The sequence below is a fragment of the Procambarus clarkii genome, chromosome 53 (assembly GCF_040958095.1).
Source record: "Procambarus clarkii isolate CNS0578487 chromosome 53, FALCON_Pclarkii_2.0, whole genome shotgun sequence".
In the NCBI taxonomy this organism is placed as follows: Eukaryota; Metazoa; Arthropoda; class Malacostraca; order Decapoda; family Cambaridae; genus Procambarus; species Procambarus clarkii.
Genome location: NC_091202.1, coordinates 30,073,673 through 30,087,684, shown reverse-complemented (window position 1 = coordinate 30,087,684; position 14,012 = coordinate 30,073,673). Strand labels below are relative to the sequence as shown.

General features: G+C 35.9%; 1 protein-coding gene across 1 annotated transcript in view; it reads right to left on the bottom strand.

The window, feature by feature from the left end:
* LOC123767143 (neuronal acetylcholine receptor subunit alpha-7) overlaps positions 1 to 14,012 on the bottom strand; it is a 139,813-nt gene that overhangs the window by 74,728 nt on the left and 51,073 nt on the right. Inside the window, exon 6 of the mRNA XM_069304984.1 lies at positions 4,059 to 4,239. Coding sequence (XP_069161085.1) covers positions 4,059 to 4,239 — 181 coding nt within the window. The remainder of the gene's footprint in view (positions 1 to 4,058; positions 4,240 to 14,012) is intronic.

Below are 14,012 nucleotides of genomic sequence, written 5' to 3'. Positions count from 1 at the left end.
TATCCTACAGCAAAAAAATAAATTAGTCAATATTAATGGAAGAGACATGTGTCGAAATTGTAGCAATATTTATAATTTCTCCGGTGGCTGTGAAAGTTCTCGGAAACTTTCTCAGGATATCAGAAACCAAGAACTTCTAAAAACCGGCTGGGATAAGTGTCCTCTCAATTTCTCTCCAATATAAAATACCATATATGCAACCGAACCAACTTCTATTTTAATTTGTTTGATATACACATATGAAGTGTGTAACTTTCAATCTAAGTACATAGGTATGACGTCGACCAAGCTCACGAGGAGTCTGACCTGTCATCATCAATCAGGTGTTTCTAAAAAACACATGAGAGAATCCTGTGACATCACCATAACAAGAGAAATGCTGAATAAAAAATAAAACTGACAAAATCCAAGATATAAGAAGATTGCAAAGTCTTGACATGAATTTGGGGGGAAATTCACATAACGTCGATCAACCCACCTTAAATACCCAAATTACGCACCTGTTCACTCTACCCATCATGAGTGTGAGAGCGGCAGCGGAACGCGAGGATGCCAACGATGACATCTCTGCCCAAAACCTCATGCTCACTACACATAAATAATCTTTGTAGTCTTTGTAATCTTTGTAATCTTTGACCTATTCCTCTTACCTTGACTCCTCATCCTTTACCTATATGTATGTACCTGACCTCCTAGCATTACAAATACTCTTTTGTCTCCGCTCCTGGGTCAGGTAAGTCCACTACGTGCTCTCCATTCTCCATTGCACGTCCTACTTGCAACTTTTTGTTCCGAGTAGTTGAATCTAAAACAACAACAACAACAACAACTGTCTCCTCACTTGAGAATGAACCTATATATATATATATATATATATATATATATATATATATATATATATATATATATATATATATATATATATATATATATATATTTATATCTATATATATCTATATATATATATATATATATATATATATATATATATATATATATATATATATATATATATATATATATATATATATATATATATATACCTCAGAATTTTTATTTAAATATCCGTTTGAAGTTAACATGTAAATTTGTATTACATTATATGTTTATATGAAATTATAACTCTTTGATTAAAATAAAACAAAACATCGTGTTTTTAGAAGCACGCTGTTAACAGTTTAATTACCATGAGAGTCAAAAGGATGTAACTATGACATGCTTTTCTCATTAACTATATATGAAACTGATTGTTGCATCTGCTACATGATGTCATTTATATATATATATAACATTATTATTTAATTACATTTGTGTATAAAAGACTAATGCGTGTATGAAATATCTGAAAAACGAATAATACCCTAAATTAGAGATCATCAGTAAAATTGAACATCATCCCCAATGGTACTCTTTCCAAGTTTAAAGAGTAATGTTTACAATGACACTGTCTCCTGTGCTAGATTGTAATAATATTTCTTCTTGCACTATCTTCAGGTCTAAACTGAAATATCGCTCGAGACACCATTGAAGAATCTTGACTGTAAAATTTCTGCAGACTTTATGTATAAGATTAGACCAACAAATCTCCCGGAATTATTTCCAAACTTAAATTACTTAAATTATAATCTCTCTCATGTCATTGAATCTATGACAACATCGTCCCGATCACCTTCACAGTTTCTCCAATAAACTATATAAATTATTATGAAATCGATTCCAACTGTAATGCTGAGGATTTGAACTTTAATAATTAATTTTTATCCCCTTACCACCAACCTATTTTCCCTCATCGAAACTCAATTTAATAAGCATTCTTGCATTGCCCCTGTTTCCTTTTCTCTAAAAAAAAAATGTAGAAGCAACGATCAGGCAGGCTTCTGTAAAACACAGGTAATGAATGTTGCGCCAATCGATTTCCCAATATTTTCAGTGATTTTTTATATATATATTTTTTATACGCTTGCAAATTAGTTTGCCGACATCAGAGTGTTGTGCAGGAATGTGATCATTGGGGCGGGGGAACGACTGACATCCTCTCGTTATGACGCTGTCACGATCAGTTGATTGGAGAGCTGGCGACATGTGTGTATGTGTGTGTGTGGGTGTGTATTAGTGTGTGTGTTTTTCTCTGAGTGTAGAGGATATTTGTGGGGGGAGGTGTTCTGAGAGTATGTTTGTATTTCTGTGTGAATATTTGAAATGTATGTGTGTGTACTCAGCTATTTGTGCTAGAGGAAAGAGAGATTTACAACTCAGATTCAGATATGTTGAAAAGAATTGTCATCTAGAGCCTGTTAGTTTGATTCATTTAATTTATCTGCTACTCTTACTGAAAATAAAAAAATAAAAAATCTGACACATTTATGGCTTATCTGTTTCTCAAGTATTCATCTAATTATTATTGTGTATTAATATTGTTCGTGTACGTGCTTAAGTACGTGAGTCCGTGTTTGTGAGTTTGTGTTTATGCTTACTATTTTTTCCTGCTGAATCGAGCTACTAGTTCTTGGACCCCTTCCCTCTAACTAATGTATTTTTTCTCTAATAAATCTATTACATATTTCTTGATATATGTGATAAGATTGGAATGCTATGTACATCAACCATTTACCTGCAATTTGTGTATACGTTGCAGAAAAAAATTAAATAAATAGATAACGTAGCATATCGTAATCACTCGTCTGGAATGTGTGGGATATTTTGTATAAAGCAAATGATGGAAATAGCACTAATTCCTAACACATACGTTTGTGGCTTACTGAACAGATTAGGGTGTTTATGGTGATTGTTGCTGCCATTCTCCAGAAATCTGTGGAGATGAGTAATGAAATTAGTGATTGATTGTTAGTGTCTGTAGCGATTTTCCAGCGAAATGTGTGTAGTTGAGCTGAATAATTAGTGAATAATTTTAGCTTATCGTTGACGTTCCTCTGATTTATTTTTTTTATTGGCGTATATTCACCTTTTGGAAGTAAGAGCTCAAACTTCTTATTTTTCTTTTGAAAAAAAATCGTATGTGTGGAAGACAAAGTGCATGTAAAAAACGATGATTGTGATTCTTACGTCCTATTAAGCCATGGATGAGAAAGTCTCTTTGAAAGGAAATGCGAAAAGAAATCATAACAGTAAGAGGAAGGAAGGATATGTGACAGATTACTTGGTAAGTCTTTGCTGTCAATTGATTTGTGGCAAATTACGAATCAAACAAAAATACCCAGCACTCATTTATGAAAAAAAATATATATGTGTATATCCATCACGAGTAGAAACATCCCGTCACGTTTCCATCGGATGTACCTTCCCTGCAGAACTATACTGATGAATATTAAAATTTGAAATGTGTTGCATATACGGTTATGTTTTGGAGATGGTGCAGAAGCTCACTGGGTCAGGCACGGTGCATATCAACCCCCTGCTAATTCCAACCTACGTGTGTCATGGCTCAATAGAATGCATGGCAAGTATTATGGAACAAAATGTAAACATGTGCTCTCAGACTGCAGGTCGGGTTTGGAAACCTAAATGTATAATAATTATGTGGAATATCCGTAGATGCGACAGATAAATTGTGCTATATATTTACCATTCATGAAGGCTGCGTGAATTTCCTTTGGGATTTGCATCTGTCTGTTTGAATATTGGGAGTCTGATGGATTTTATGCAGATTCTAGGCAGGTCGTGTGTCTTTAGTGAGCTATTGAATTATTATTCTCCTACTATTATGTCACCCTTTACCTTAATATTAAATGGTTCTTTAAAAACGTGTGGCTAACAGATCTCACTATAGCCAAGGAATTGAAGAAAAAAATCTTTGCATGTATTAAATGGTTAGGTTGACTGTTTAATTTCACATATACATTTATTTATTTTTAATACGTTCTTCTGATAAATTGCCATTTTGTGGTCCCTTTCCTTTACATATTCCCATGTTTAATATGTATTTATTACCTAAGCCATCTATTTCATCTCGTGCATTCACAGCTATTTTTTAGGTATTTGCTGTCTATATATTCACATACACGTACATGGAGGTCAGAAAACACAATGTAGACACAGACCTTGGCGGAGTCGTAGGTCCAGGAGCCGAACTTCATGTTGCACTTCTGGTCATCGAAGGGGTACCAGGTAATGTCGATGCGACAAGTGGAGAAGAAGATACCAGGTGGGATGTGGGTACAAAGACCCGAGCTGGCTACCACCACGTTCGTCGGGTACGTGCTGGAGAAACCCTCATCCGCACTGGTAAACAGAGAAGGGGAGAGAGAGAGAGAGATAAATTTTTATTAGTTATGAGATGATGAACAATGAGATGGGTGAAAAATCTCTCTATTCCACAATACAACTGAGAGCTGTGATCACTTGAATGATCTGCAATTTCCTCACAAACTATTCAGGGCAAACTACCACACACAAACTCACCAGTTTCTGTAATAAATAAGCTTGGATCAATAAGTTTGTGAAGAGGAAAGCGGTCCCTAGCACCTCTTAATTTCAATTTCGCTCGTTGGGAAGTAGCTTAAAATATTAAGAAATAAAATAAAACGGTCTCCAGCTCAGTGTGGAGTACACATTCGCAGGCTGAACATTGTACATTTCTCCTATTGATATAAATGTATGATTTGTTTTATTCCAATTTGTGCCACTTCCCATTAATATTATTATTGAAAGTTATATATTTAATTCCTATTGCCAATGTTCGCCTTCAGCAGTCTACCACGCCTCACTCTTTTTCTCTAAATTCTTTTCGTGGATATTCAAGGCTTTTCACTATTAACCACATCATAATATCATTTAATTTCCCGTGTCTTTCAAACATATATTACTGTTCTTTAAAATAAATATCTCTATTCTTTTATTTTTCTCTTTCACTGTGTTATCAGTGCTCCGTTACTTTTTCGCCTTCATTCTTGGAAAATTTTAATTTCTGAAGTATAATACCCTTTTCAGTTAAAAAGAGTTAGGCTACATTCAGTCTTCGTTTTAATGTCCATAATTTACAGAGAAGAATTTATCATTAGAATTCCTCCTTGTCATCCATCACCAGCGTTCAATTGTTCTTTATTCAATTCATCATTGTTATTGTTTTTATTCATTAGTCAAATATCTATATTTTTTAAATTAATATCAATAGTTATTTGTAATCTGCTCTGATTATTGCTTTATTAACATAAATTTTGATTAACATTGTTCAGTTATATGTTACTGCTTAAATTTTCTTCTGTATATTTGTTATGCGTTCTCCTGTACAGCTTCAACAGTGCTCTATACTCTCCGTACTTCTTCTACTGTGTTCTTGCACCAGTTGTAATGAGTTCATCATCTGTTCTGGTGTCTTTCAAATCACTTTTGTTGTGCTTCCGCAGTGACACATCCACCACTTCCACGTCTCATCATTCTTTTGTTTTCATCTCTCCACTGATCTTATTCTTCGTGCACGCCTTTTTACAGGCTTTCAATTGTAAAATGGGCTGTTTAATATTTCGTTTTCTCACAGTTTTAGATTTAGAAACAAAACGATAAATTTGACAGGCAAATGATTACATTTCCATTCCGTATTCAGTTCATGCTGGGGCTGATAATTACTAACTCCTTTTTAAATGAAAATTTTGCCGTCCATTTTCTGATATATTTTTCTTTGTAATTATTAAAAATGTCGAGTGTACTCTCTGCTTCAAGTTCATATACTCTAGTTGATTTCCAAACGGTAATCTTTATGATAACTTGCAGGCGATGAGTCACAATAACGTGGCTAAATATCTTGACCAGACCACACACTAGAAGGTTAAGGGACGACGACTTTTCGGTTCGTCCTGGACCATTCTCAAGTCAATTGTGATTAAGTTGACAATCGACTTGAGAATGGTCCAGGACGGACCGAAACGTCGTCGTCTCTTCACCTTCTAGTGTGTGGTCTGGTCTTCATGATAACTTGTCATTATGTTTTAAATTACTAGTCGTCAAATTACGCCTTATTGCCATCAAGATTCACACATCATAGCGTTTGAGGCGCTCGTGTTGAGTTATGCACACTCGTTCTCACCTTCGACTCCCTCTTCAAGTTACAGATACTGATTACAAAATTCATCAGGTGAAACTCCTCGCTCCTGGCTGAACGAGTAGTATGTAATCAGCAGCTACAAAGCGCAACTGTTCTTCTGTCTTGTCATTAGTACTTCACCAATTTAATTTAGTAAAGTGACGAAGACGGAGAGGTGTACTCTGCTTCTCGGTGCATATACACTGTGAGTTTACGTTTGTCCTGAACTATGATCAAGGTTTAGGTATAGTTGTTGGATGGTAAGTGATCTGTTGTAGTGACAAATGTAACCTTCCGGCCTAAGGGTTAACCCTCCTGCCTAACGACAAGGCCTAAGCCGAACATCAAACAAAGTCGGTGTAAAAGGAGGAACTATCACGCTTGGAAAAAGCTTTTAGTACGATGAGAGCCTTTAATACTGCTAGGATATTCTTTATTTAAATGTTGAGGATAATCCATAACTATTTAAGCTATTTTTGTTCAAATGCGATCAAGTAATAGGAAAATTTTTGGTATTTAGCTTTATACTTACAATAAAGTTGGAGAGCCGAGTGACATAATGATTTATTATATTGAGAAAGTCATAGTTAGAAGCGATTTTAGGAGGAACAATTATCTGTCTATTTAGAGACTAAAATTTACTACCCACACTAGGAAAACTAGTTAGAAATGGCAATTATGGAATAAAACGTGACTTCATAAAATCGGTAAGTGAACCGTGGGTTGCAAAACCCGTAGACTATTTTCATGGCGGTCGAAGTGATAGCAAAATTTTTTTTATTGCCAGTGACATTAAATTGGAAACAACTTTAAGTAAAATGATAAATATGAGATGACTGGCTTCACTTGGCAATGGAAAAATAAATGGTTCTCCTTTGTAATCAAAATATTTATTTCAGTTCACTATTGGCATGCAATATTTAAATATGCGCATTATTCTGATAAATCGTTTTACTTTAGTTCGATAGTTGTGGCAAGTGCTTAGAAGAACTATATAATTCAACTAGAAATTCCATCATAACAATTATTTCTAAATATATGAATTGTTTCAAGCCATTAATTTACGAATAGAATAGTTGTCACTGAGCAACAGAGCACAAATGTTTCGATTCAAATGTCACAGTATGAGGAATGAAGTTAATGAAAGTCTATTCATGCGTTGCCAACTTCCTGAAACATTTCTCTCTGCTGAAAAAAATTATAATATCAGTGCACGAATGAAATCTATGAGAAGCACCCAACCTACACTTCTCATAAAAAAATGGCTAACAACCAAATAAGCAAGCAAGAAAAGTAAGGTTGCATACTTGGTAATATAACTTTTCTCCCTAGATAATTTTGCTTGCATATAGAGTAAATCGATAAATGCATCGAAAGCTGTTTCATATGCTTAACTTTCAGCTATAAAAAATGCAATTCCGTCAGAGTCACAAAACCTAATGGAAATGTTTGTTTTTCTCCAAAAAACACGAAACAGATTATTTTTTTTATAAAATTCTATAAAATACTTGTATTAAGATTTTCGAAAATGAATCAAGAAGGCTGCCTATAACATCAATCAAGACAATCAGAAATTTTATTTTATAAGCTTTCCTATGCTTGGAACAGGTTAAAAAATTGAGAACATTTTTAGATGCTCTAATTTAGTTCCGTGTTTAACAAGAAGCTGGAAGTTCAATCAGAAGCATTATTTTAGTTTGGGAATACTCACCAGATTCCAGCTTCAGTCCACACAGACGAAACTAACAATGGATTTTAACTTAATGCTGCTTGTGATTCCGTGATTAATACAAGTGAGGTGTATTGTTCCTCACGCCAATAGTACTATTTCATTCTTTTTGGAACATAATGGAGATAAACTCAGTGGATTGAGGCCGATTCGGGCGACTAGCAAAAAACTTTATGGATATGTGATATAAGACATCAAAAGAAAGATGAACCACTATACTGTCACTGATCAAAGTTAACTCTACAAAACCGGTTCAACGTCTTAAAAAAACGTACAAGTACATTGATAACTCGTAAGACGAATTACTGATTCCAGGGGAAACAAAGATGAAAAAAGTGCCAGTAACATGTCCGAACAGAATATACCTCACTATTTACTGCAGGAACAAAAGTTCTTCCAGACGACTGTAAGGAACTGCATTGTCAAATAACGAAACATATTGGAAGAGACAAAAATGCTGTCTATGCCTTAATATGCCAACCTCACAATTCCCAGCGATTGCAATATACAGTCTGAAGTATGACACCCTTCATTTCTAGACACAATGGGACAATCTTCAGGTATATCTTGACCAGTAACGTCATACATTCTAAACAAAGCGAAGACAGATATTTAGACATTGCCAGAACATTTAACATCAGGGACTCTCATTCTGGCATCAATATCCAGCTAACATTTACGAATGTACTACCATTTTTCACAAGACCATAACTGAACTAGAAGATATATAGATGGCATATATATATATATATATATATATATATATATATATATATATATATATATATATATATATATATATATATATATATATATATATATATATATATATATATATATATATATATATATATATATATATATATCCAGGAGTTTTTCTGTCTATTTGTTCGAGGTTTGATGCCAGATACTTGGGGTTTCAGTAACCAAATTTTCACATTAATTGCTATAACGTACATGCACAGCATAGGCTGGTCGGGATAGACTTAAGCCATATTAATTTGGGTATCAAAATCGCTAATGACCAGTATCTCCACTATTAGTTTTATTATTTTGCTATATTTTATGATATCGTAAACTTCTATGCAGTCAGGAAACCAGCGGATAAAATGAGATTCAATTCATTATACTTGGGCTGTAGTAGATATGTATATGCGCTCCTCAGCAGCACCAAGAACTCTCAATGTTGAATAATCTAGCTGTCCCCTGCGTCAAAATCAATCATGCCTCCTAATCCCAGACACCACACATCTAGGCCTGTGGGAGAGTGGAACAAAGAGAGAGAGAGAGAGAGAGAGAGAGAGAGACAGAGAGAGAGACAGAGAGAGAGAGACAGAGAGAGAGACAGAGAAAGAGAGAGAGAGAGAGAGAGAGAGAGAGAGACAGAGAAAGAGAGAGAGAGAGAGAGAGAGAGAGAGAGAGAGAGAGAGAGAGAGAGAGAGAGAGAGAGAGAGAGAGAGAGAGAGAGAGAGAGAGAGAGAGAGAGAGAGAGAGAGAGAGAAAGGGAGAGGGGGAGAGAGAAAGAGAGAGAGAGAGAGAGAGAGAGAGAGAGAGAGAGAGAGAGAGAGAGAGAGAGAGAGAGAGAGAGAGAGAGAGAGAAAGAGAGACAGACAGACAAAAGAGAGTGACTATCTTTCACCTTCATGTTAGATATCCTGTTATCTGTGCCTTATGGTAAAGATACCAACTTATTTTTTCAATTCCTACTTTAAAAAATCAAATTTGATTCCCTGTTTGATTCAGCGGGTTAGTTGGGTTGTGAGAATAAGCCGACAGGACTGACAGCCAAATTCATCGCAGAGCTGAAATAAAGTCAATACCGTAGTTGTACACACACAATATCCGCAACTATCGACACTCACGTCAGAAGTTGAACGGACAGAAACGTTAAAACGACAAGATTGTAAACTATTCTCATTTTGTTTAATTGTACCGAATTAATCCTTTCTTAAAAATCCAAATCCTAGTATATATATAGCTAACCCATGCAATATTGTTGTCAAACAAGCATTAATAGGCAACACTTCAAAGATATCATGGAAAACTAAAGATATGATCTGTTGCTATGCTCTTAAAAAAATTTCTTATTTAAGGGGCGTATATTTCATACCCTTTAATCCCTTTATGGACGTTCCTCACTGTACCTAGACCATCTTTACCACAACACACTTATTTTGGTCTCACTCTCCCTTACTACACTCTCCCTTTAATTACCACAACCTGACCTCCCTTACCACAACCCGGCCTTAACCTCAATTACCATTCCTCCATCTTCACGTCCAATGCTCCCATCCCCGACCATAACCAATTAACCCCTCCCCCTCTCCCCAGGATAGGCCATATGTATCTCTATCTCTCTGTTAGGTTCCATGAAAGACTTACTGGCGAGACTACATATAAAATCAAATCATTCTCTTTATGTCGTCGACATCCCTTTGTGCTCCTTTTAGCCTTCTTTTGTCTGAAAAAGTGTTATGTTCTGAAAACTTTAGGATTTTTTTTTTTAGCTCCAAGAAAGCTATAATCTCTTTAACTTTCACTATGGTTCAGATTAGGTTCGTTCCACGTGCGATCTGAATCTCTTTAATATATAGCCTGCCTGAATCTGTAAATTCATTTCGTCCCTTACCACAGGTAGAGAGCTCAAGGGAAATGTCACTCACAGAGTCCCAAGAGGTGAGCCAGAAAAAAGCTCAACAAGTAAGCCACGGATAGAGCACTACGTGTGAGCAGTGCATAGAAATCCTTGTGTGAGCCACAAACAGAGCCCCAGGAATCAGCGACGCCAAATATCCCCAAAGGGGTGTGCTCATGATAAAGCCCCAGGAGTGAGCTGCACATAGAGCTCTGCAATGAGCAGTATACAGAGATCCGAGAGAGAGAGAGAGGGTCCAGTAGAGAGCTGCTAGAGAGCCATGTCAGCCGCACATCTCCACAATAGAGGATATTTATACAGAAAACTCCTAGGTAGATTCTTGCGTGGGACTCCTGTGGAGAGTTCTGTAATGTTGATCTTCCCCCCTCCAGGGTTCCGAGTGCACGACCATCACCGCTGCACCAAAGGTACTGTCACTGCCTCACTGCTTCGGTTTAAATATATCTAAATTTCAATCTCTTTGAAAACTTATCGTTTGTGATCCAATCTCATTCATTCCCTGTATCATAATTGTCGTTTTGTTATGCCTTTTGTTGTCATTAAAATTTTCACTACTGTGTAATTGTTTCCTGGTATTATATCATTTTTGTTCTGATACGATACGTATATATATACGTATAAATACGCATAGATACGTATATTTATATACGTATCGAATGCGTATATTATTTCCAAAGCAGGACCTTGGTCAAGATCGTTTATGCTGCCTCGATCTGCGCTTGTAGACCATTTTTTAAATATATTTGTAAACCATTGCAAATCTTCAGCTAACTCTTGAAACTGGAATCAATAGCTCAAAGAAATTAGAGGTAAATAATTAAACACAGTCTCTAGATTAACATTTGTGCCATAAAAATTTAAGAAAAAAAATATGTGGGCAAAAAGCAGGACCATAAAAAAATGTGCCATAAAAATTTAAGAAAAAAAATATGTGGGCAAATAACTGGAAAATAAACAAAACGCTTTGATCTGAAGAACAAAATGCAAGAGAAATTGGCGGATCGTTGCAGGTATGCTACTTCCTCTCCAAAAAATATATTACAAAAAGAGCACTCAATCTCTCAACAAACTCCTTTCTTGCTAACCTTGCTGCCTCAATTCCATTTCTCCAGAACATTAGTGATGGTTCAAAGTTTCCATCGGCAAGAGGGAACTGGTTGGTAGCTCTTAAGATAAATTTTCATGAATTCCAAACCTGTCTTTGGAAGTGAGATCAAAGGCTGTCTTAGAGATGAGGTCTTTGACGCGGACAAGGCAAGGGAATTGTACCCAGTTTGGTCGTCTCACAAGGACACGCGGACGCCCGAGCGGCGTGTGAGAGAAACTTTAACAAATGTTAAAATTGTTATTCTATGAAAATTGCGAATGTTTAGTACATTAAGGAGAACACTAAGAAAAGAATCACCATGGGAAATGGAGCAAAGAATTGACTTGGAACCTCTTTCAAATGACGACTTACAAGTAGACGAGCTGCGCCCATTTACCTGAGTAGTAATTCCTAAATATTTACTACTAAAAAGTAGTAAATAGTCAGTAGTCGTCCGAGTAGGTAAGATATTGACACACGTACAAACACACACACAATAACAGGAAGGACAAAGGCAAACTATTTAGCGTGGGGGAACACGAACAAAGGGACATAGGTGGAAACTAATTAGTACTCAAATGAGCAGCACCAGTTGATTGGCAGTCGAGAGTTGGGACTAAAGAGCTGAAGCACAACCCCGAAAGCACAGCTATGTTATTACAATTAGATGAGTACAAAGACCGAAGCATGAACTGGAAAACACAATAAAAAACACACGCACAACTAGGTGAGCACACACACACACACACACACACACACACACACACACACACACACACACACACACACACACACACACACACACACACACACACACACACACACATAAGCTGTTACCGGCTGCTTCCTGTGTGTGTGTGTGTGTGTACTCACCTTGAATTAATCTGTGTGTGTGATGTGTGTGTGTGTGTGTGTGTGTGTGTGTGTGTGTGTGTGTGTGTGTGTGTGTGTGTGTGTGTGTGTGTGTGTGTGTGTGTGTGAGAGAGAGAAAAAACAATTAGTTAGTAGTAAGCAACAGTTGATTGATTACCAGTTGAGAGGTGGGCCGAAAGAGCAGAGCTCAACCCCAGGAAGCAAAACTAGGTGAATACAACTAAGTGAACACACACACACACACACACCTCGTTGGCGATTGTATTCCTACCAGCCCGGGTTCGATTCCAGGACGAGACAATTCATCAACAATATATAGGTACCAGAGAGTCAGACAGCTGCTTCAGTTTTAATGTTGGGAATATTTGTATATTTGTGTATATTAGGGAGAAGCATTTGTAGTAGACACTAGATACCAGAGGAGAAAAGGTTAGGATTTAGTACATTGGACAACCGACGATTAGAAACTAGTCATAAAAGGAAGGGGACATAAATTAAATCCTCCCGGATTACCATGGAAACTTGGTAGGGGTATACGACCCCTGGTTATATATTTATACTTGGTTACTTTATATTTAATTTAATTATGAATTGGAAAGTTAAATTTGGCCTCTTTAGATTAATTTGTGTATGATACGTGCTTTCCGGTATTGAACTTGACACATTCCATTGCCATACTAAGCTAACATTAACTTTGCCCCAGACACTCAATGTTGCCTAAGGACTAAGTCTTCAAGTTCTGATTTCCCATGATAAACAAAATTTCTACTGGAAGGAACTGACACAGTTCACCTTCATTCTTTCCTCATAATCGAGTCGTTCTCAGATAATAAGTAAATGCAAGTTATTTTGTTCAATCCCCAGAAACTCCTCTACCCTTTTCTGTTTTGGCCGACTAAGTTGCATCTTCCTGGTGAAAGATGCTCAGTGTTTATGTTCTTATATTATAGCAGTTAGGAAGACAAAAAGATTTAATTTATCCTCCTTGGGCTCTTTCACTTAGTCTTCATACATATTTGAAACCCCTTCATCCGAATAGTTTGAAGTTGGTGAGCATATGCTTCCAAGTTCTGACTCTCTTGCCTAATGGATATTTGATGTTTCAAGCTCCCTATCATCTGTTCTGAGTTATATTGACTTTAACAATATTTTTTTTAAATCTCACCAGTTTCCCTGCAGCTGTTCTTAAATATTTATATATATATATATATATATATATATATATATATATATATATATATATATATATATATATATATATATATATATATATATATATATATATATATATATATATATATATATATATATATATATATATATATATATATATATATATATATATATATATATGACTCTTTTGGAGTGAATATCAGCTTTTTGGGATGTTTGTCTGACCGTATTTTAGACCAGCGGCTTGGGTGTAACCTAATTGAACTATGCAAGATTAAGGGGGATTTTATAGGGAGAATCACAGATAGGGTCGGGTCGATGTTGGCCCCCATGGCATTCTTGATGAGAGATCGGGCCTCTACAACCCTTATCTCTAAGGCAGTATATATGAAATATGCCGCCCACAGTCCGTAGAGTATAACATTAGATCAAAATTGAGTGAATTCAGAAGTTGACT